We start from the raw sequence: 25569 nt of genomic DNA, 5'->3' as shown, positions 1-25569 counted from the left end.
AGTAAAAATTAAGGTAGGGATGTAAGATACCTTGTGACAAAGTGTCATCTTTGTCAGGTACGTTGATAAAATTTTATTCCGGAAAATTACCGGGACACCGGCTGTGAATCTCATAGTAGTTCCTTAGCAAAAATCTGGCCTGCACCGTAAGCATCTCTCTGGAAATGCTTACACCTTTGCTACGTCAGAGCGTAAACGTCTCTACAAACGCACTGTCAGATTCTGATCTCGCACTCTTTATTGGTTTTCAGCAATTCAGGCTTTTATGGTTTTCATTTTCAGCAGAAATCTGAAATCTGCTGCTTTTATTTCTTTAAACCTACACGTGTTAGAGAGAGAGAGAGAGAGAGAGACTAATGGCCCAGTTAGGTTGTTACACCTACAGATATCCATTTGCATAGTCAAATAATACAGTTGTATTAAGAATAATAATTATTTTAGTAAAATTGTTGTTTTACATACTGTATGCAATTATACTTCATTGTTTTATATACTGTATGCAATTGTACCTCATGCATTGTTGTCTTATTATTATCATATCATGATTTATGAACATTGCAAACACTCGCCATTTGCATTCTGCTAGTGTTTACATTCGTAAAATCATCATCTGATTGCATTTTACTGACATCATCACAGCCATTAGTTGCTAATTGAAATGCATTTCGCAGAATCATTTTGTATGTAAATTATCAAAGTACAGTTTAAACATGCAACTTACTTCATTTTTAAATGGAGTAAAGGTGTGATTTCCCCAGTATTGGATGTTGCTTTTGCATCTTTCAAAATGTTTTGTGGCCAGCACATTATTCGTTTCCTCTGCCACAGCTACAACCGTCAATTGAGTGGCATACTTATGGAAGTCACCATTGAAAATTAGCAAATTTTTAACAAGTTGACAACTGTAATGTGTAAAACATAATAAACGTGTTAGTTACGGTAACTGACGTCTACTAACGGCTGTTTCGCAATTGGATTGTTAATGTCAGTACTTTCTGTTGTTTAAACCAGTGTCTTGCACACAGTAGTAAGTGGTGGTTAATTATAAGAAATAGTGATAAATTCTTGTAATGGGTACATAGCCAAAAAAGTTTTGAGTTGACAGGCTACTTTAACATTGATAAAGAATTACTTTTTATGACGGTAGCTTTGTAAATAGCTAGCATCTCATTCATGTCGTCTGAGTCACCGACATGTGACAGTCAATACATCAAGTAACTTAGAATGATTTGTGTTTTTCCGCCCAAGTTCTTGGGCTCCTCACATCATAGAGAAACACTTGCAGATTTAACTAGATTTGTTCCACTTACCTTAATCCTCACAATATTTACTGCCACTGTTGCCGGCTGACTTTCAACACTTTGAAATAAGAACATAAATTTGTTGAAACTAAAATCATTACCATTACTACTTATGATGATGCAATAAAGAGTTATTCATAAATGAAAATTATTAAATATTGTCGTCATGATATGGAGTTACATAACCATCAGTCCCCACTCTATCTTCCAGATCTCTGTGAATGAATCCCACAGAAATTCCAGTTACTACGGACAGCTATGGTGTTTTTGAGCATCTAAACATTTTTGTTTTGCAAATTTAACTTATTTGATATAACTTGCATTTGTATTTTCATATTGTAGGGTAAATTTAGTGAGATAATGAGGTTTTGGTAAAAAAAAATATAAATTTGATGAACAAAAGGTGATGAAAATTGTTGCTTGACTTTTGTTGCTGATAGTAGAGAATGTTAGCCTTAAAATATGATGCAGTGTAGTTGGAACCCCTATCGTTGTGATCATTATGTTAATTTTCAAAGGGAGGGGTTGGGTGTGTGGTTTAGTGCAGAATTAAATCATCCTCTTGAACTCTTCCTTTGAAATTTTAAAAGAAGCTGATGACTTAGAAACTTGGGGGGCCAGGATCTTTTAAACATTTTCATATTAGACTACTATGGGATTCAGGGCCTCTGTAACACGTTTTTTTCGCCATAACTTTTTATCTGCATTTCATAAATATAACGTTTATTCAGAATACACATTATATCTACACATAAATTTTGACTGTATTCTGCATGACGTACTTTGAATAAATTTGGTACTTATAATGTAAAAGTGACTTTTTTTGAGGACGGGCCAACTTACTCAGAGAAAAGGTTTCTAACGCACTCGTTACGTAACTTATGACAGCATTTCTTCCCTCTTTCTCGATGGATGATTGGCTATACGTAACGAAGGCTAGACCTCTGGCAACAATGACATAAAAATTTAAATGACAAGCAAAGCAGTACACCTTTATGAACTCTGAAACCTCTCCACTGATAATTGTCATAATGAACAAACCAACAAAATATGTTAATAAATACAAAAACACTTCGATTATTAGTCTAACTCCCAAAATAAGTTTCCTAAGAAATTACAGTCTACTTTATAGGTCACAATCAGATTGACAAGATGTAGGGAATAGTTGGTAATTTTCAAAAACATAGTAGACAAACTTGATTTGATAAATGCTATTCCAATGTCAAGCAATTTTTATTTATTGGCAATCTACCTATTTACTAAAAAAAAAAAAAAAGCCGGTACTGTATTTTGGCTTAAAACCTTCACCAATAATTATCGTCAGAGTGATGACTTCATGAGGCTCTACCCACTTTGGCCTCATTATAATTCAGGATAACAATGAAGGCTATCATGGTCATTGTTGGATTAGAAAATTTAACTTCTGGCTATAAAAACTCATTTCTCAAGTAGTTGTAAGAAGTGCTAAATGATCCTCAAGGATCCCAGCAGTTAGCCTAAATGTTTAATTCATGTATATTACTGCTATTACTACTGTTGCGGCACTACTGCTTACAGTAGTATTACTACGCTAGCACAGATATCCCACCCACATCTATGTATCGTTCCGCCATTCATAAAGTCTTTGTCATGTTTTTTCACTGTGCAATAAGCCATGGCCTCCTCAGAAATTAAGTTTAACATTAGATGATAGGTTATTTCATTAAGCTAACAAATTATGGCAACTGGGTATGTTATTGCCGATGTTGAAGCTAAAGATAAAGAAAAAAGTTATATCAGATGATCCGTTGGTCTGCTGGAGATTTTAGCACATATAAGCTTGTATTTACTTTGGATAAAAATCTTATTTTAACAAAAATAGTTATATAAAGACTGTTTACATAAAATCTCTTTCTCTCTCTCTTGGTGGCATAGTGAATAGTTAATGGAAATGTTCAAAATCCTGAATGACATTACAAGTATTATAATCATGTTATGCTAAATACAAATTAGACCATAAACATTGGATTTAAACTAGAAACTGAATAATTACCTATTCAGGCTATAGTAAGTATGGCCACGGGCTTTCTCTTGACTGCATAAAGTTGCAAGTCGTAAGACAAATATAGTTTTTCAACCATGGGGACAATTCCAAATCATGTTAGCCATTCTTGACTGCTATGGGTTTCAGAGCTGATGGAACAAAGTGAATGAGTTTCTGTCTGGTGGATGGGTGGGGCAACATTTTGTCAAATGGTGTTTACCTTGCTTACATAATGAATGTTTTTCGACTCTTGGCTCGTAATCATTGGCCATGGCGCCGGCTAGATAATTTTTACTCTATAAAAATTAAAACTATCAGGTTTAGGCTATTGATAATGCTGACAAAATTTGTGTGGTTGTAAAATATACATATGTCAACTTTCAGCTACATCCGATGCTTTGATAAGGAGCAAAGTCCAAAAAAGCGTGTTACAGAGGCCCTGAATCTCATAGTAAATGAGCAAATTGATGACTCTCTTAAGAGGCAAAACATCCAGGAAGATAACCAACCTCATCTCCTTTCTTGGATCATTCCTGAAATTTCCCTTTGCTTCAGTACCTTTGCAAAGAAGAATAGCCCCAAAGAAGAGGTCAGATCCAGATTCTTGAGTATAATGCTGTTCATGAAGATCACATAAAGCCATTTATGGATGCTTCAGAATCTGAAAACTGTGTTGTTTGATATGCTGTAATTCATAAGATTTAGTGATGGGACAGTGCCAAAATTTTTAACAATTCTGATATGAGTCTCGATACAGTACTCTGTCAAACCTACTCCGTTAAACTTCCAATTCCAGTACTTGCATTGAATTCATGGTTATTTTCAGACCCTGCAGTTGGTTTAAGAAACAAATACTTTATGAACAAGGTACATTTATTAATCATACATTCAGTATGAACAAGAATCATTTTGTTATAACATGAAAAAATACTTCTTATGAAATGAAGTTGAATCCATTTTGTTAAAAAAAAAAGGTTCAACTTAAAAGTTTAGACAATAAAGAGAACAATTTCTTTAAGTAAATCACTTGATTAAGTAAATCACTTGAAAATAGCTATTGATATTCAAGTCCCAATATTCTTAAAATATAATGTAAGAACATGAGCATCTCTGGTTTCACCTTTCAATTGATTTCTTTTCGGTGAGTAAATATTTCCTCCGACAATGAATAACTTTCGCTTTCAACAGAAGAGGGATTGCAGACAGATACTTTCTAGCCAAAAAAGGGCCATGATGGGAAATTCATTTTTATGAAACCAACATCACTGCAACGGATTCTCATCATTTTGTATATTCTTTAAAGCAGTATATTTGCCCATTTCATGGTCTAGTAAAATTCTTTTGTTCCTAGTTTTGCTATGTTCTTTATCACATCATTTGTTTGACGTTAGCTCCATTTTTTCTTGTTCCTTTTTCTTTAATTCCAAAAAGCATTTTTCAAAACTGAAGGTAAAGTCACTTCCATTATCACTTTTCTCTTAAGATATATCCCGTATGTATAAAACTAATCCCCATGCATCACTTTAAAATTTCAAAGGTTTACGAGCTAAAAGTTAATCAAAACAAATTCTTCGGGAAAACAGCCAAGTTAATAACTCTATATGAGTCTGAAGTCTGTTTAAACAAGTATCAAACACACTCGGTTCCTATTCATTTCATAACGTAACCATTTAACATTGCAATAAAAATTCATTGTTCTGTAAATGTTCTCAACTTGTTGTCTAGAAATAGTGATACTTCATATATTAAGGTCTATAGATTATACTGATACTTAACGCCGTCAAACAAAATTTTAACTTTTTATTATTACCTGGAATCGAAAATTAACTTTCAAACATACAAATTCCAAAGAATCGTTTTCAGAATCGAGGTTGGATTAAAGTTCTATGATTCCGATTCCGATACCTGAAAAAGTAATTATACTTTTGACTCTCGGTTCCGATTCAGAGTACTTGTCCCATCACTAATAAAAATGAATATGTAGCTAAAGTATCTGACTGTGCCTCTTTATTTACTGCTTTGAATAGTAAATGAAAAGACTTTATCATACTCCGTAACTAAGAGTGCCTTAGATTCTCTTAAAGTTATTAGTAGTTTTTATCCTTTAGTCCAAAACTTCTAGAGTGGTTCTTTCACTTTTCTTGTTAATACAAAACTGTTCGTTTCTTTTGTGCTCTTTCTCAAGTGATAATTCTTGGTAATGAGGCAGTGGATAGGAAAGCAAAAGAAGCCACTTTAAATACCATATATTAAAGTGTCCCTCATTCAAATATTAAAAGACCAATTAAGTCATATGCAATAAAGTTGCAAAAAAATGCGGATGCACCCCTTTTTGCCAATACAGTCATGAAAAATATAACAAATCAGGTATATTAGCCTCTGCCATACAAGTTTTAATTGGAACTGTAGTTCAGGATCAGGCTTAATTATATTTTAGTGTTGGCAGTGTGCACTCAATTTGTCAGGTCATGGTTGGTTGAGCACATTTTTGCAGCAGCTCCCAGTTTAGAAGCAACAGAAGAAAGTATGGTCTTCACCTGCTTAAATTTTTGGGATGAAGAGATTTACTTTAGCATCTGATGGCCTTACTAAATGAAATTGACTTTTTTTTAATAAGATTTAAACAATTTTTTATTAGTAATTATTTGTTGTGTATGCATGTTGTGAATAATAAGTATAATGTTTATGTGTTAGTATGGGCCTTTTTTATGTGAGTTTTTAATAATTGTTTCATATAAGTAACTTACCAAGTAATTACATAGCTGCAACTATTTGAATTTAGTGGTAGCACTTATTTTGTTTTTATGTAGGTGACAGCCCCGCCCACTATCGGGGAGAACAGGAACAACTTGGCTGCCATGATTCAATTAGTTTCTGCCATCGGGGTTTTTTTGGGGTGATTTTCCTGTAGTTCACGTCTTTGGTTAAGTACAATTGTTTTGTTCTGGTTGCACTCAGGCTATAGGCAGTTTAGTTTTGGCAGTTTTGGTTAGTTTTCAGTAGATTACTTAGAATTATATCTGATTCTAGTCATTCAAGTATTTGCTGTTGTAGCAAGTTAATCTGCAGGAATAGTCTAACTAAAGATTGTTATATCCTCATATGATCTGAGCAAAGTGTAGGGCAAGATGGTAGTGTTGATAAGATCTGTAAAGAGTGTTCATGGGAGAACAAACTGTAGAAGGTTCGTAAGTCTCATTTAGGTAAGTTTGAGAGAGATAGAAAAAGGAAAGCAGCCTCTAGAGCCGAAAAACACTCGTAGTTAAGAGACTACACCGAAACCTAGTTTAGAGGTTAGCCCTGTTACTCTCCCTTCTATTCCTACTCCTGCTGTTTCTCATACTCCTTGCCATCTTACTGAACAGCAAGGGAGGAGAAAGGCTCCCTTGTTTCCGATTGTAATGCCATCGCCAGTCTTGAGCCTAGATTTGAGAAGAAATTTTTTATATTAGTTAGTAGTGTTGCTGATTTGGGAGCTTCTCTTAAAGTGATTACGGAGAAAGTGTTTTCAGAGAATGTGCAGAGTGATAGTGCAGTGCAATTAGAGGAGGTGGTTATCCGTCCTGTCAGTTCTCTTAGACCGAGGTCCCTGTCTTGTTCCCCCAAACCTGGGAGAAGACATACCGAAAGTCCAAGGGTTTGCCCACAGGTAGTTGCCCCCTCAACCGTTACTGTTGCCCACTCCCAGGTGTCAGCAGACAGCCACTGGAAAGGCTTGTCCAAGGATATCCATGAGGTGTCTTCCAGCTCTTCAGATAACTGTTGTGTGGACAGGAAACAGAGCAGACGTTACCTGGACTCTTTCCGACCCCTTAAGCGCCCTTCTGAATACCTTGGACAGCATTCAGATCCTCTGCCTGTTAAGCGGTACAAGCAGACCCCGAGCAGTCCAAGACCATCTTGCAGATACTCCATTTATCTTTCTGTTTGCCCCTGTCCATCAGCACCCACCTGTGTCTCCCTGGAACAGTCCAAAGACCTTCTCACCTGAGCACCCAGCTTATACACCTGAGTGCCCACATCTGGCTCCCCAGCGCCCGATGCCGGCTTCTAAGCTCCCGGCGCCCACTCCTTAGGGCCCAGTGCCTTCTTCTGGGCACCCATCGCCTTTTTGGCACCTTTGAGGTCACAGTCTGCTACGCCGCCTCCTGTTAGACCTCCAGCACTGTTTCTTTCTCCTTTGGACCCTGGCAAACCTGCTCTGGTTCCCATTAAGCGACAGTTATCCCAGATTATGGACTAACTGAAGAAAGCTCCTCCTCCTCCTAAGCCTGCTCATGATGACCACCTGTCTCAAGATTTCCTCAGAAGAAGAGATTGACCAAGAACCTGCCTTTCCTTCAGCATATGCTGCCCTACTGTGGTATTTGATGCCAAGTTTTCCATCCTTTTTCGCCCCAGTTGCCCTGTCCTCGCCTGCCTCGATGTTCTTAATGAGGAACCAACTGGATGACAGGACACGCCTCCCTAAGATGGTTCTTTCATCCTCCTCTAATAAGTCATTTAAGGAGATGGGAGACTGGCTTTCTGTCAAAAGAGATCAGGTTAAAGCATCTTTCACTTTTCCTCCTCCTTGTTTGGTTCACAGGAGGTACTTGTCCTATGTGGCCAGGGAAGCTCCTTCTTTGGGAGTCGCTGCCTCCTCCCAAGGGATATCTCCGGTATAATTGACTTTTCTCATCGATCTGCTTTCTTGTTGGCCAAGATCATGTTTTCATCCTCAGTACCGGATCATCTAGTGAAGGACATCTTCAAAGTTTTTGAAGTCCTCAGTATCCATGATTGGCTCATGGGTGCTCTGGGCAAGAAAATTGAGGACTATCAAGATCTTGCTTCAGATATTGCCTGGGACTGGCTGGGAGTTCTGCCCTGCGCAGACAAAGCCATTAGGGATGGTTCACTAGAGTTTTCAGCCCACGTTACTTTTAAGCTGTTGAAGAAACAAGAGCTCTGGTGTTCTTTTACTTCTAAGGGAGTTAATCAGACCCAGAAGTCAGTAGTGATGTTCTCGCCCCTGAATAAGAATCATCTCTTCCCTCAGGGCACAGGGAAAGAGATAGCCTCAGACTTGCAGAAGACGATGACACAAGACTTGCTGACCCAGTCTTGTAGGTGTCCCAAGGACTCTTCTTTTCAAGCTAGGACCACCTCCCCATCCAGCAACAGCCCTTTTGTGGAGGGAGATCTCAGACACCATTTAGGTCCCATGCAAATGTCCATTTCACCTCCAGAACCATCAAGAAGAACTCTTCCAAGCCAGTACAGAAGAAGTGAGACAGAAGTCCTTCATGCACCTATAGGAGCCAGGCTTCTAGAGTTTTGGGATAATGGTGGGTAAGAGGAGCAGAGGCCTGGAATATAAATGTTTTGAAGGAAACCTATGTCATTCCTTTCTTGGAAAGCCCCCCCCCCCATATTCACCTCTCCCACCGCATTGACAGCGTAATTGGTAGGCTCTGAGAGACATTCAGCCCTATACAGAAAAGGGCCAGCTTGGAGGGATTTTACAATCGTCTCTTTGTGGTACCAAAGGCGTCACTTTGTCTTGAAGGCAGAGTTCAAGATGGAGACAAGCCAATCAGTACTTGCATCCATTCACTAGGGCAACTGGATGGTAACCTTAGGTAGGCAAGATGCATGTTTTCACATTCCCTTAGGTCCAAGTTGGCCTTTCAACAACCCCTCAAGTGTTCACTCAAGTCCTCGTTTCTCTATCAAAATGGCTCCATTTAGTGGGGATCAACGTTGGTCTTTACCTAGAGGACTGGCATCTTCGATCCCCGTCGAAAGACAGGTGCATAGAGGACACACACGCAAAATTCTTCTTCTGACCCGGGAGCTTGGCCTTCTTACAAATCCCCAGAAGTCCCAGTTGAGCCCTTTGCAAGAAATCTTTTCTCTGGGGATGATACTGAACTCTTGGACTTTTTGGGCTTTCCCTCCCCCAAGAGGATATCTACTGTAGCTGCTTCAAACAGTCCAGGATTTTCTAGCCCTATCGTCTGTTTCAGCTCTACAATGGATGAGCCTGATGGGGACTGGCCTCCATAGAGATGTTTGTCAGACTGGGCAAATTACAGATGAGACTTCTCCAGTTTTACCTGAAGGCCAACTGGAACAGGAAGGCAGCCAGACAGTCATGTTTCCGATAAAATTGGACCTGCAGTGGTGGCTGTTGGAAGGGAAGTCCATTTCATCCTCTGAACCCTGACCTACACTTCTAGTCAGACACCTCAGACATAGGCTGGGGAGCCCTACTAAACAATCAAGAGGTCTCTGGAACATGGACCCCAGAACGACAGGGCTCACATACCAATATAAGAGAGCTGAAGGCAATTTAGCTAGGCCTTCAGAATTTTTCTCACCTGGCCCGCAACAAGACAGTCATGCACGCTGACAATATCACAGCCTAAGCTTACATTTGCAAGCAAGGTGGCACCCATTCCTTCTCTCTCTGCCAAGTTGCAGGAGAATTACTGCTGTGGGCAGACCAAAATCAAGTGACTTACCACTCGATTTATCCAGGGAAGGTTAAATGTAGTGGCGGATGACCTGGGCTGTCAAAAGCAGATCCTTCCCACCAAGTGGACTATGGATCCCCTGTTATGTCCAGACCTGTGGAAGTTGTTGGGCAAGCCGATGATAGACCTGTTTGCCACCTCCAGGAACCATCGTCTTCCTCTGTTTTGCTCACCAGCCCCAGATCCTCTTGCATGGCCATGGACACCATGCTACAAGATTGGTCAAATTTAGACCTGTACACCTTCCCACCTTTGAGCATGATCAAGGAGGTTTTGAACAAGTACCAGGTGCACCACAATGCAACCATGACCCTCATAGCCCCATTTTGGCCCCTGAGGGTGTGGTTCCTGAACCTTCTACATCTGTTGGTGGATTACCCAAGACTGCTTACCCAAAAAGTGTCGCTACTCAGACAACCCCACTTCCTGACAGGCTTCTGTCCGTAAGCTGGTTAGAGCGAAAAACTGTCCATAAGCTGGTTAGAGCGAAAAACTGTCCATAAGCTGGTCAGAGCGAAGGGTTTTTCAGGAAGCTGCAGAGGCTGTTGCAAAGTGCAGAAGAAAGTCTTCTAGCCTTGTCTATCAGGCCAAGTGGTCAGTTTTTCAACAGTGGCGCCACAACTGCAATGTCTCATCTTCTGAGAACACTTTAACTCGGATTGCAGATTTTCTCCTTTTTCTGAGGAATACCAGGAACTTGTCTTCCTCTAGCATTAAAGGTTATCCTCTAACATTAAAGGTTATTGGGCAGTGCTTAGCTCAGTTTTCAAGCATAGAGGCCTGGATCTCTCATTGAACTCTGACATTAGAGACTTGGTAAGTCATTCAATGTGATGAAACAAAAAGGGCAACAGAGTCTCGTGGAATCTGGATGTGGTCCTGAAATGGCTGACGGGCCCATCTTTTCACCCCCTTCATTCTGCCTCTCTTCAGAATCTGACATGTAAGACTCCTTCCTCTCTGCTTTAGTTACAGCTAAGTGCATCAGTGAAATAAAAGCTATTGATAAGAGAGTGGGTTTCCCTCAAGGAGATGCAGTTTGCTCCTTCACCTTAGGCTTTCTGACCAATGTCCAAACCCTGGCCTTGGTCATTGACTGTTAAGAACTTAATGGATATTCTCGGTCCAGAGGGGGAAAGAGAGTGCTGTGTCCAGCCAGAGCTCTACTACCAGAATAGGACAGAAAAGACCAGGGTCCATCTAGTAATCTTTGGTGTTTAGTAAGGAATCCATCTTGTCCTCTGTCAAAGAATGCATTGTCATTCTTCTTAAGAGTTTGATTAAAAAATCACATTCCTAGATCTAGGAGGACAGTTTACCAAACTTTAAAGTGAGAGCGCATGATATCAGAGTGGTGTCTACTTCCTTGACTTTTAGACATAACATGTCCTTGACCTCCATTATCCAGTCTGTCTCCTAGAGGTGCAGGTCCATTTTCGCTTCTCACTACTTGAAGAAAGTGGAAATGTTGTTTAATGATTGTAGTGCTTTTGGTCTGTTATCGGTGGCTGGCATGGTATTGAGTGAAGAATTATAGGAAGCACACTTTTTCTTCTACTATCTTCTTGTAGGATTTTTGAGTTTTAGGAAGCCTGGGTGGGTACAAGGCACCTGGAGTATCCACCAATCTTAGTGGATAGGTTGGATTTTTTACAAGTTTTTTAGAGTAGGTGACAGCGTTGTCTGGTTTGGAAAGAGAAACCCACAAGATTCTTGTGTATAACTTGTTTACTGGTAAATATTTACATATTACTTTGATCTCGAGCACTTTCAGGTCCTAACTGTGACCCTTTTTCAAGGGATGAGGTAGTCAGGCTGGTTCAAGGCCCAGCAATCTTCTGGAACTTCTTCTCCCTGTGCTGTCATTTATATGATGGCTGTTCTGGTTTCCATTCTCTTGAGAGTTGTTAACCCTTTAACGCCAAAGCCCTATTTACAAAAACGTCTCCCTTATGCCGGCGGCGTTCGGTGAGTTAGCGCCGAAGCGGAAAAAAAGTTTTTTTTTTCAAAAATCACAGCACGCTTAGTTTTTAAGATTAAGAGTTCATTTTTGGCTCATTTTTTTTTGTCATTGCCTGAAGTTTAGTATGCAACCATCAGAAATGAAAAAAATATCATTATCATATATAAATATTGGAATATATGACAGCGAAAAAAAAAAAACTTGTATATAATTGTATATAAATCACGCTGTAAGCAAAACGGTTAAAGCTAATGAGTTAATTTTTTTTAGTTGTATTGTACACTAAATTGCGATGATTTTGGTATATAACAAATTTTAAAACGATCAAAGCAACACAGAGAAAATATTATCACAAAATGATGCATGAATTCGTAACGCGCGGACGTAAAAAAATGTTTTTTTCAAAATTCACCATAAATCGAAATATTGTGCTAGAGACTTCCCGTTTGTTGAAAAATGAAGCTAATTGATTGAATATTACTAGACTGTAAGTGTTTTAGCTTTACAATTGCAGTTTTCGACCATTTGGTCGAGTTAAAGTTAAAAGTCGAATTTTTATCGTGATTTATATGGAAATATTTCAAAACTGATAAAAGCTACAACCATGAGTTATTTTCTGTTGTATTCTACATGAAAGCACATTTTCATATATAAAACTTCATGTAACGACTAATATAAAGCAGTGCAAATATTACAACAACGAGACTAAAGAATTTCTGAGATGTTCGCCGAGTTAAGCGTAAGGAAAATGTTTTTTAAAAATTCACCATAAATCGAAATATTGTGCTAGAGACTCCAATTTATTGCAGAATGAAGTTAAACGATTGAATATTACTAGAATCTAAGAGTTTTAGCTTACAATTGCGTTTTTTACCACGGTCGAGTTAAAGTTGACCGAAGGTTGAAATTTTGGCAGTTATCGTGATTTATGTGAAAATATTTCAAAACTGATAAAAGCTACAACCATGAGCTATTTTCTGTTGTATTCTACATGAAATTGCGCACATTTTCATATATAAAAGTTTATGTAACGACTAATGTAAAACGATGCAAACATTACGACAACATGACGAAAGAATTTCTGAAATGTTCGGGCTGAGTTACAGCGTGCAGACGTAAGGAACGTTTTTTTTTTTTTTTTTTTTTTTTTTAGAAATTCACCATAAATCGAAATATTGTGCTAGAGACTTCCAGTTTGTTGCAAAATGAAGGTACATGATTGAATATTACTAGAATGTAAGAGTTTTAGCTTATAATTGCATTTTTACCATTTCGGTCGAGTTAAAGTTGACCGAAGGTTGAAATTTTGGCAGTTATCGTGATTTATATGAAAATATTTCAAAACTGATAAAAGCTACAACCATGAGTTATTTTCTGTTGTATTCTACATGAAATTGCGCACATTTCCATATATAAAACTTTATGTAACGACTCATATAAAACAGTGCAAACATTACGAGAACGTGACAAAAGAATTTCTGGCGCGGACATAAGGAAAAAGTTTTTTTCAAAAATTCACCATAAATCGAAATATTGTGCTAGAGACTTCCAATTGGTTGCAAAATGAAGATAAATGATTGAATATTACTAGATCGTAAGAGTTTTAGCTTAAAATTGCGTTTTTTACCATTTCGTCGAAGTCAAAGTTGACCGAAGGTTGAAATTTTGGCAGTTATCGTGGTTTATATGAAAATATTTCCAAACTGATAAAAGCTACAACCATGGGTTGTATTTTGCTGTATTGTACATGAAATTGCACACATTTTCATATATAAAACTTTATGTAATGGCTAATATAGAACAGTGCAAAAATTACGACAAAATGACGAAAGAATTTATGAAATTTTTGGCTGAGTTACCACCACCGTGTAAGAAAAAGTTTTTTTCAAAAATTCACCATAAATTGAAATATTGTGCTAGAGACTTCCAATTTGTTGCAAAATGAAGGTACATGATTGAATATTACTAGAATGTAAGAGTTTTAGCTTACAATTGCGTTTTTCAACCATTTCGGTCGAGTCAAAGTTGACCGAAGGTTGAAATTTTTTGTAGTCGACAAACGGTATGTCCACTTGGCACCCAACAGACAATTTTAGTCGATGTATGATACGTCCAATAGGCGTTTAAGGTTTAATCTCCTCCTGTCGGTTTGATATCCTGATCTGATGGTCAGTGGTATTAATCCTTGTGGTATGTGAGTAGTCACCATCGGTCTGTTGGGTCAAGGAGACCTTTTAACCTCCAGGTCAGAAGGGTCAATCTTAGCTTCTTTTAATATCAAAGATTTACCTCAGAAGATCCCATGGGATCTTCTGAGGTAAATCTAGATTGACCCTTCTGACCTGGAGGTTAGGTCTCCTGCCCAACAGACCGATGGTGACTACTCACATACCACAAGGATTACCACTGACCATCAGATCAGGATATCAAACCGACAGGAGGAGATTAACAACTCTCAAGAGAATGGAAACCAGGACAGCCATCATATAAATGACAGCACAGGGAGAAGAAGTTCCAGGAGATTGCCGGGCCTTGAACCAGCCTGACTACCTCATCTCTTGAAAAAGGGTTACAGTTAGGACCTGAAAGTGCTCGAGATCAAAGTAATATGTAAATATTTACCAGTAAACAAGTTATACACAAGAATCTTGTGGGTTTCTCTTTCCAACTTCAGAAGAAAACTGAAAGAAGTTTTTGTTTGGTTGTCTGGTTTTTTAATGCTGGTACTACGCCCAGGGCAAAGGCACCTTATTTTATGCTTTGTTAGCCATCAGTCATATCCTCCACTAAAAGCTCCCACTTTAGAGGCACTCCATGGCTCAACAGCCACGCTACTAAGAGTTGAGATGAGCACCAAGTAGAGGCAGTATTCATCTGCGCTAGCTCTCTTACCAGGTAAGGAAACAAGCATTGCATAGAGTGCTGGCAGATTTTGTCTATTTCAGACTCATCATCATGGTGTAATGTTTTGGAGTAGACTGTGTCCATGTATCCCACCTCCATTCAATATGGGATTCAGCTATGTAATTACTTAGTAAATCACTTATATGAAAATGACATTTTCATAATAAAATTAATTTTTTTTTTTTTATATACCAAGTAATTACAGAATCATTGCCTGCCCTCCTCCCCTCTATGGACATGAGGGCACAAACAAATTGATTCATGGTGGCCAAGTTATTCCTGTTTTCCCTGATAATGGCCGGGGCTGTCACCTACATAAAAACAAAAGAAGTGCTACCACTAAATTAAAAAAGTTGCCGTGCGAGATAGATACATCAGCTATGTAATACTTGGTAATTATATATAAAACTTAATTTTATTATGAAAATGTCATTTTAATTAAAATAAATCACTTACATTCATTGCCCTGATGGCACTAAATGGCTGGCCCCAGTGCCTGAAGCACTGGTCTCCTCCCTCAGATCTTCCAACCCACCCTGAGCCTCAGAGCTACGAAGTGTTTGGCATTCTTTCTTGGTGGGTAGACAAAAGCAGCTAGTTAAAGGTAGGTGTATGGGATCCTTGTCAGCCTTAGGCAAAGTTATCTGGGTCCTATGGCTACTCTCATAGTGGCACCAAGAGAAATTCTTCCCTGGCCCACTTCACATTGCCAGCCATGTCTTTTGAGGTACCACAAGTTCAAGGAGGTCTTTTAGCTTCACAGCTGGAGAGTATCCAACATCTTGAGTAGGAGAGAGGCTCTTCTTGCCGGATTGCTCTGGAGATGTCAGAGACAGAAGGTCCTCGGAGGACATGTTTCAGGGAAGTGGGTCATAGGTTGGGGTTGATATCTTGGGAAGGAGTGTCTTTCCAGTCCGAGCTTTTTTTTTTGACAGATCACAGACTACCCCATGCATCAGTTGGGATAAGCTCCTCACTGTCTCTGGAGTAAAAAGCTATTGTGTTACCCTGAAACGTATGTTCTGGTTGAAGGGCACTGATCTCTCTCTCTCCCAGTACTCATGAGCATAGTTGGAACTCTCAGTCTTGAACATTTTGAGCCCCTCTGTTAGACCTTGGATAGAGATGTAATTTTCAAGACATTCTGCTTGCCAGGCTTGCCTTCAGCAAAGGAAAAAGGTGAGCTTGATCGTCTCTTGTGCCAAGTCTAGCATTCATCATCTTTTTCTTTTTTGAATTTGTGGAGAACTCTGAACCCATGAATTTCTGACTTCAGTTTTAAGAGGCTCAGTTTCACATGCCTGTGGAGCTCCATAGGTAACTTTATGATGTTATCTGAACAGAACTGGTCATCTAAGTCCTGGAAATTGCTGTCTTCATTAGCACCAGCAGGCACAAGGCAGTGGTATCCAAGAACTTCATTTTTTTTGGCTTTGTAAGGTGATCAAGTGGGTCTGTCTTCCAGTGAGGGGCAAGTCATTGCTCCATGAGCAACCCCACAGTCCTGGGTATCTGTTCCTTGTATTCAAGAGGAATTTTTGGGGACTGAGTGATGGTTGTTTAGCTCAGGCAGACCACATTCATCTCTTCTTCAGTAAGGAATGTCACCTCCCACCTCCTTAGGAATGGTAGTTGCTGCTCAGCACATAGTGCAGTTGCTCTAACTCCTAGGTTTGTGAAGATAATACATTAGATCCTCTCTCTCTCTCTCTCTCTCTCTCTCTCTCTCTCTCTCTCTCTCTCTCTCTCTCTCTCTCTCTCTCTCTCTCTCTCTCTCTCTCTCTCTCTCTCTCAATACAAACATCCCAGGTCATGTTGGTTTTTCTTGCTGGATGCTGGTGTGCTACACCACAGAGAACTAATTCAGAGGCTCAGGTTTGCAGATATTCTCTTTGCCCTTCCTACAAGCAAGTCCAATGCATTATTATTGTTTAGGTCTGATTGCAATAACAATTGCTACTAACCAACCTAGTTCTCTTGCACACAGGTGGAAGGGACAGAGTTCCCTGGGAATTCCAGAGTTAGGTTCCGCATGTATTGTACCAGATTCTGGCACAGAGCCCTGTCAGCCTTTTGCCTCAGACTTGTCAGTCAGTTTAGGTTAAAGGAGTCATCCTTCCCCTTGCTCATGCACATGACTGGGAATCTCATCCAAACCAATAGCTTTTTTATTATCTTGATTATATTGGAACTCTCAGTCTTGAACATTTTGAGCCCCTCTGTGAGGCCTTGGATAGAGATGTAATTTTCAAGACATTCTTATTGCCAGTCTTACCTTGAACAAAGGAGAAAGGTGAGCTTGATGGTCTCTTGTACCAAGTCTAGCATTCATCATCTTTTTCTTTTCTGAATTTATGGAGATCTCTGAACATGAATTTCTGACTGTAGTTTCAAGAGGCTAAGTTTCACATGCCTGTGGAGCTCCAGTGGTAACTTTATGATGTTATCTGAACAGAACTGGTCATCTAAGTCCTGTAAATTGCTGTCTTCATTAGCACCAGCAGGCACAAGGCAGTGGTGTCCAAGAACATCATTTTTTTGGCTTTGTAAGGGTCTGTCTTCCAGTGAGGGGCAAGTCATTGCTCTATGAGCGACCCCACAGTCCTGGGTATCTGTTCCTTGTATCCATGAGGAATTTTTGGGGACTGAGTGCTGGTTGTTTAGCTCAGGCAGACCACACTCATCTCATCTTCAGTAAGGGATATCACCTCCCACCTCTTTAGGATTGGTAGTTGCTGCTCAGCTCTTAGGTTTGTGAAGATAATGCATTAGATGTATCATCTCTCTCTCTCTCTCTCTCTCTCTCTCTCTCTCTCTCTCTCTCTCTCTCTCTCTCTCAGTACAGACATCCCAGGTCATGTTGGTGTTGGTTCTTGCCGGATGCTGGTGCGCTACTCCGCAGAGAACTAATTCAGAGGCTCAGGTTTGCAGATATTCTCTTTGCTCTTCCTACAAGAAAGTCTAATGCATTATTATTGTTTAGGTCTGATTGCAATAACAATTGCTACTAACCAACGTAGCTCTCCTGCACACAGGTTGAAGGGACAGAGTTCCTGGGAATTCCAGAGTTAGGTTCCTGTGTATGTATTGTACCCAGATTTTGGCACAGATCCCTATCAACCTTTGCATCAAACTTGTCAGTCAGTTTAGGTAAAAGGTGTCATCCTTCCCCTGTTCATGCACATGACTTTGAATCCAGCAACTCTGGGTGGCTAATACAACAGCTACTACAAGTTCTGTAAGAAATAACTTACTACTTTATAAATGAATCTGTCATTTACTGGACAAAGGTTTCCATTCTCATCCAAACCAATAGCTATTTTATTTTCTTAACTATATTCCTCCTAGATAGAAACTTGAAGCATTTCAGCAAAATCCCACCGTTAAAAATCCATGTGTCAGTTTCTTGTTAACCAACTTTTATAACCAATCCAGCTTGGTGCCATGACTACTCACATGTAACAGACTAGGTTTGTATCTTGGAAAAATACTGTTTTCTGTTGAAAATTGCTACTTTTTACTTATACTGTATAAATCTCTCTTTCTCTCTCTCTCTTTTATAGTACTGTCTCAGAAAGCCTTAGCAAGCGTAAAAAGATACGATGAAATAGACAATGCTCCTGAAGAAAAGGCTCGTGGGATTACCATTAATGTAGCACATATTGAATATGCCACTGAAAATAGGCATTATGGACACACTGACTGTCCTGGGCATGCTGATTATATTAAGGTGAGTTTGTGGTTTGCCTTTTTCATAGCATATTTATTTATAAATTTTATTTATATTATTACATGTAAATTATGGAACTCATAGCAGAGGCTATTGAAAGGTTAGCAACATTTGTTAATTTTTTGGATTTTGACTTGCTTCATTCATTAGCACTACATATATATGTTACCCAAACCTAAGCTTCATTCATTAGCACTCTATATTTATGTTACCCAAACCTTAACTACATTATGAGACTATGCCAAATACCTTGATCACGTGTCACTAGATCCATTATGTTCAACAGTCATCTCATAAAGACACTCCAGAGACAGTGAAAGTAAAAAGCCAAAAGCAATACTACTCAAAGATCCTATTGTGTTATGTGTATGGGGATATCTAAGCTGAGGATAAGGATGGTAGGTATCTTTGTGTAAGGGAATTTTTTTTTTTTTTTTTTTTTTTTTTTGTATGTATGAAACAGAATTAATTCAAATCCTCCGATTTTGTCCGGCTAATTGAGGAATCCACGCACCTTTCTGGTAATAGATTAGACCTCATATTCACAGATGTTCCAGCTGTTGTGAAGTCCAAGGTCTGTGAATATATATCTGTCAGTCAGCATATTCCTAATGCTACTAGTGAGTCAGTCTGGCTGAAATCCAGAGTCAATTGGGATCACGTTATTGGAGCTTGTCAGGCACTTAATATTTCAGTTGCTTTATTAGATCCTGATCCCAAGAAGTTAAATGAAATGCTGATGGCTATTTTAATAAGATATGTCCCCAAAAGGGCATCAGATTTAGGACAAATGACCTCCTATGGTTTGATGATACACGTAGACGAGCCTACCATGACAAACAGACCAAATTCAGTTCATGAAGTCAAAATTGTTGGGTCTCGCTGTGCTGTAAATAGAACTTACCATACAGCCGAGGAGAATTCCAATAATTCCTTGAAGAGGAAACTTGAGGGAATTACTCAGCCTCATGTGTGGTGGACCAAATTGGCATTATCTACCTTTGGGTCAGGGGTGCCTTCCATCCCACCACTACTAACAGGTGATGGTAGATTGGTTGCTGGGCCTAGAGAAAAGGCTGAACTGCTTCATCAAGCTTTTGAAACTAAGCAATCAGCTGAGGATATCTCTCTCCCTGATACTTATCATCCTGAACCCATTCTTACAAAATTTGCATTTCATTCCAGGGATGTTAAAAAAATTCTGGAAAATCTTTATAGCTGGGGTTTCTTCCCTTTGTTTTTTAAAAAAAAGTTTCTAATGTGTCGTCTCCCAAGATTAGTAGATTCTATCAATTTTTATGTCAACATAGTATCTTTGTGAAAGAGCTCAAGTTTAGTAATACAGTGTCAGTTCCAAAGAGTGGCATATCTGCAGAAACTACAGACCAATTTCTATTCTCCCTGTGCTCTCCAAAGTTGCTGAAAAACTTATTTTTAAGCCACTATATAAGTATGTGGAATCTAAAGGATTGTTAGCTAATAGTCAATATGCATACAGGAAGCAGTTATGTACCTGTGATGCTCTTTTAGACTAGATATGCTATTTGCAAGGGAACTTTGATAAGGGTTTTGAGTGCAGAGTAATTCAAATAGATTTTAGTGCTGCATTCAGTTTAGTAAATCACAAGGCACATATAAGCTTCAGACTGTTGGAGTGAGTGGATATGTTTTAAGATTACTTCAAGATTTCCTTACAGGTAAGCAGCAGCAAGTTGTTCTAAACGGGATCTTTAGTGAACCAAGACCTGTTGTGTCTAGAGTTCCACAGGGCAGTGTTTTTGGTCCACTATTTTTAGTGTATACAAGTGATATGGTTTTTGGCCTGGAAAACAAGATTGTTCAGTATGGCAATGATGCAACACTTATGGGTGTAGTAAAGTCTCCACCTGTGAGAAATGAAGCTGCCCTCAGCCTCAATTGGGACTTGGACCAGATATGGGAATTGATTAGCAGATCTCGTACAGATTTCCCATCCCATCCTCCCCTTCAGGTGGATGAAACTTGGCTGGATGAGTCTGAGGCTTTAACTATTCAAGGTGTAACTTTTGAGAAACATCTGATGAAAGTTTCAGCAAATTCCGCACGAAAGTTAGGTATTGTTCGTAACGCTTCTCATATTTATAACAGTGATAAAATCAATGCAATGTGTTTTAGGTCATTTTCACTTCCTTTACTGGAATACTGTTCTTTTGTGTGGATGTCTGCTTGTGCTAGAGATTTATCTCTCTTAGATAGAGTTGTTTGTGGTGGTAGGCTTCTAGTTACTAATAGTAGCAGTTATGACTTAGACTACTGACAGATGGTCTCTTGGTTGTCACTTTTTCATAAGTTGTATTTCAACAGCATTCTTTCACATTCACAATTGATCCCTGATCCCCTTTATCTGCCGAGAGCAACCAGATTCGCTGAACAGCAGCACCAATATGCAGTAAACGTGCCTCACTATCAAACTTCTCAGTTCCAGAGGTTCTTTATTCCTCACCCTGTTAGACTGTGGAACAGCCCCCTAGAGGATGTCGTGCAATTGAAACTTCAGAAGTTCAAGTGAAAATGCAATTCATTACTACCCTAATACTATTCTTGGATTTTAATACATTTTTATCTATTTACCTATTTATTAATTTTTTTTTCTTTATAATAAGTGAGATGTCTGTATTTCCCTGTACTTCCTTCTACTTCTTCCTAATGGACACCATATTCTTTGGAAGCTTGAATTTCAAGTTAATGGCCCCTGTGGGCTTGTCCCTTACGAATGGGTTTCATCTTCTGAATAACAATAATAACAACAGTGTAGTAGGTAACTGAATACTATACAGTAATACTTCAAACTTGCGTGAGGTTAGGTTCCAGAACCCCTCACATTAGAGAAGGATTCAAGTAAGTTTGGTACGGTCACTAAAAATGCTAATAAATGCTTATTTCTAGAGTTTAAACACTAAATATGACCCAACTCATGCTCCCAAAGTACAGCATTAAGCTAACTTTTAAATGAATTAAAGTTAATTTCATTTAAAAGTTAGCTTAATACATTACCTTTAAAAGAGAAATAAATAGTTGACATGAAAATTAGAGTATTGTAATGGGTATTTGCGCACACTAGCACATTTACAGTAGTCAGGTACGTATACTAACGTTACCCCTAATTCATGGGATACCAATTTCTTTTTCACTCTTCACTCACAGTAAATAAAAGATGTTTTCTTTCCATCACAGAAATCATATAATGAAGGTACTATTCAGTAAAATGAAAACATGTATTACAGTAGACCCTCCATATTTGCGGTCTCACGATTCGCGGACTCACCTATTCGCGGATTTCTGTGGAACACATATGCGCATTATTCGCTGAAAATTCACCCATTCACTGTATTTTTCACTGAGAAATATTCACTAATTACTGTATCTTCATCTCATTTTCATGACTAAGTAAGGTGCTTTTTAAAATAATCAGGTAGTGCTCAAGTTATGGTAATTTGCATTATGATAATTCGATTTTGCAATGGGGTAAGCAACTAATATCGATATGACGATATTTATAAAATATTTTTAGATTTCGCGCGGGCGCAGACAGCAGCGTACAATCAGGCAGCGAGAGAGACCAAATTACAATAGGCCAATTTCTTTTCCTCCATCTCTTTATCCCATCTTCTAGTTAAAAAAGTAAAAGAGAATAATAAAAGTATTAGTAAAAGAAAATGATAAAAGTATTGTTAATAACATTATACTCTGGCGTAAATGCGTATAGTCATAAACAGCTGAATGAGAAACTGTTGTTTTGCTTATCACCAAATCGGATAACAACAGCCCTTTTGCTTGTATTTCAACCATCATACGACAATAAACAGTTACTGTAGTTCTAGTACAAATAACGTCAAGTAGAATAGGACCGATGTATTTTTACATTATACCCTTATTTGGTATGGATAAAGGATCAGCAGGAAATATGCTACTAAATTTAAGCTGCAAGTAGTAGCTGAAGCTGAGAAAACAATGTTCAAGCTGCTAGTGACTATAAATCATCATGCATCGGTAACATGGATGAATCTCGACCATAATTAAAATTGGAGATAAAGTATTTTAATCAAAACTACTGGGCATTACTGCTATTTTTATGCTGATAAACGATAAATACATGAAGCTCGTATTATGATGAAATCAAGTGAAAATAGCAAACAATCTTTATTTATTTTACACAAAACAAACCCCCTCAAACAGCCAACGTCATCTATTAACAAAGAGAACAGCTAAATTAATTTCACAACGAGACATTTAAGTTATATTTCGGCTTAAAAACACTTCGTATAATGAAAAATAACCTTGCCCCATATAAATAAAGTATCTAGAGATTCATTTACACTAACTAGAAGCAAGAAAAGCGCTATGAACTGAGTTAGATACATCAAAATAAACTTACCGCATAATCAATTTCCAAATCAAAGCATTGATTGCTATGATCGCAATTTATAATACAAAAGCAGTGTTAGAATATATACAATATTATTGAATACAATGAATTAAGGCATAACATTTTAAAAGATCTATGGAAATGATGCATATTTGTTATGTTGATGTGTGTGTATACCATAGTGTAGGCTAAGCTAATTCTTGTTTGTAATTCAATTTCTCTTTGTATTGAGTTATCATAAGTCACTGCATGAACCTCCAGAATTAGCTGATATTAAATTACTACACCGTGTATGTAAAGAGTATATTTTATAGTGTAGGCTAGGCTAAATTTGAGGTACGTTTTTTCCAACAAACGATGGTTTTTTTGGAACTTAACCCCATTGTAAGTAGGATAATACCTGTATAAGCATTTTTAGTTTTTTTGTGTGTGTGCGTATTTGAACTATCAAAGTAGGCAGTTCTAAGTGTTTTTAGAAGGGTTCTAAGTATTCGCAGGGGGTGTGGTATGCATTCCCTGTGGATACAGGGGTATACTGTAATGTATGTGGAGGGTACAGGTACATTCAATCAACTTAAAATTATGTAAAGACATACTGAGAAATAATAAGTTTTAAAAATATGCATGTGCTAACAATGAGAAAGAGAGAGAGAGAGATACATGTACACACTAAAAATATGGTAATATTTGTATCATTTATGTTCAAAAATAAAAATAATACAAATTTTTCATAAACAATTTTACACTTAAAAGTATGAAAACTTATAAATTACTTCAATAATTAAACAAAAACTTCTGCAGGGTATCACATCTAAAAGTTTGTAACTTTGCGAATGGGTATCACATCTTGTACAAAAGTAAACTTGACTGTAAATTACCTTTGTATAATTTATGTACAAAAATATAAATAATACAAATTTTTCATACTGAATTTACACTTTAATGCATGAAAAATTATACAGTAAATTACTGTACTTCAGAAATTTAACAAATACTTTCTGCAGGGGTATCACATATTTGTGAATGGGTATCACATCTTGTAAAGTACACTAACTGTACGTACTGTAATTACATGTAATACAGATTGCACCATCACTTTTCTGAGGGTAAGAAAGTAATCTTCACAGAACAAGACTAATACAACTCTTAATTATGTCTGATATGTTTTAATATGTTAACGAATTCATTTTATCAAACCAGCACGACTGAACAACCTCATCTTGAGATCATGTGAGGTCCTAGTGACAAGACTTTGCAAATGAGCATAATACAGTAACTGCACTGCCTTTGTATCATATATATGTACAAAAATGTAAATAATAGAGATTTTTCTTACTGATTTTACACTTAAAAGCATGAAAACTTATAAATGTACTTCAAAACTTTAACAAACACATTGTCTGCAGGGGTATCATCTTTGAAAAGTGCACTAACTTTGTGAATGGGAATCACATCTTGGAAAAGTACAGTAACTCTACATGCTGTAATTACCTTTGTATCTTATTTATGCATATACAAAAATAAAAATAATATATTTTTCATACAGATTTGTACACAAAAGCATGAGAACTTATAAATTATTTCAAAAACTAAACATAAGCACTTCTGCAGGGTTTCTTGAGGAATTTGGAAATGTCGCTTGTCTGTGAAAAAATTGTGTATGCCAATTAGTTAGGTTCCAATGAAAGTTCACGTGTCTGTGAATTTGCACAACTCGAAGCACGTAAGATCGAGGTATCACTGTATTATGTAAACAGGAAGGCGACATGAGATATATTAATTCTTCAGTTTGAGTTACATTAACAGATAAGTAACTGCTTGAATCTATCAAGTCACATGTACACAAAGATTATTTGGGCTACTTGTTTTGAGGTGACATTTAATGAAAGTGGATTTATTGTGAGAGCTGACAGTTGGCCTGAAGGTGAACATGTACAGTCGCCGCAAAAAAAAACCCTAGACACCCCCTTTAAATGAACAAAAATCTGAACAGTGTTTAAAAATGGAAAATAATAGGCAAAGTTATAGTTTTATTACCTTTTATTCAATATTTTGACATTTCTCCATTACTGTTAAGTACATCCCTTAATTTTTTTGGCATAGAATGAGCTAAATCTGTAAAATACTGTGCATCCATTTCTTCAAACCAAAACTTCCTGATCACATCCTTCAACATGGGCAAGGATTTTTTCTCTTCCCCCATGGCATTCAGTCATTGTTTCATGTAGGCCCAGCAGTTTTCTATTGGATTTAGGTCTGATGAATTACCATGCCAATCAACTTCTGAAGATTGTGTTCCTCAAACACCTTTTAGTATCCTTTGATCGGTTGGCAAGAGGCTCCATCTTGCCTAAAGACTTGCATCCCTAACAGAGCTTTATAAGGGACAAGTTCGTTCTCTAAAACATTAACATACCGCTCTCCATTCGATCTCGTAGTTAATACACTGTCAAAGTTGGGTGAATTACGTAAGTTCCTTATGGACTAAGTGCAGAGTATTAAACAAGTGCCAGTGCCATTGGAGGAGGTGGCTGTCTGTCCCACTGATGCTCCCAGATGAAGGTCACTGTCACACTCCCCTGATCCTGGGAGTAGACATACCAGAGGTCCAAAGGAGGTTAGCAAGGTTTGCTCATGGGCAGTCGCCCCCTCATCCGATTCAGTGCTTTGTGGTTTTGACAGCTGTAGGAAAAGCATCACAGTGAGCACCCACCAGTTATCA

The 25569-nt window shown here is 38.0% G+C and overlaps 1 protein-coding gene across 1 annotated transcript in view; it reads left to right on the top strand.

Moving 5' to 3' along the window:
- Window positions 1-25569, top strand: part of mEFTu1 (mitochondrial translation elongation factor Tu 1) — a 235199-nt gene that overhangs the window by 53452 nt on the left and 156178 nt on the right. The window contains exon 3 of the mRNA XM_067103039.1: window positions 18276-18442. Within this exon, the coding sequence (XP_066959140.1) occupies window positions 18276-18442 (167 nt within the window). The remainder of the gene's footprint in view (window positions 1-18275; window positions 18443-25569) is intronic.

Source organism: Macrobrachium rosenbergii, chromosome 4 (genome assembly GCF_040412425.1).
Source record: "Macrobrachium rosenbergii isolate ZJJX-2024 chromosome 4, ASM4041242v1, whole genome shotgun sequence".
Lineage (NCBI taxonomy): Eukaryota > Metazoa > Arthropoda > Malacostraca > Decapoda > Palaemonidae > Macrobrachium > Macrobrachium rosenbergii.
This window is presented reverse-complemented; position numbering and strand designations above follow the sequence as displayed.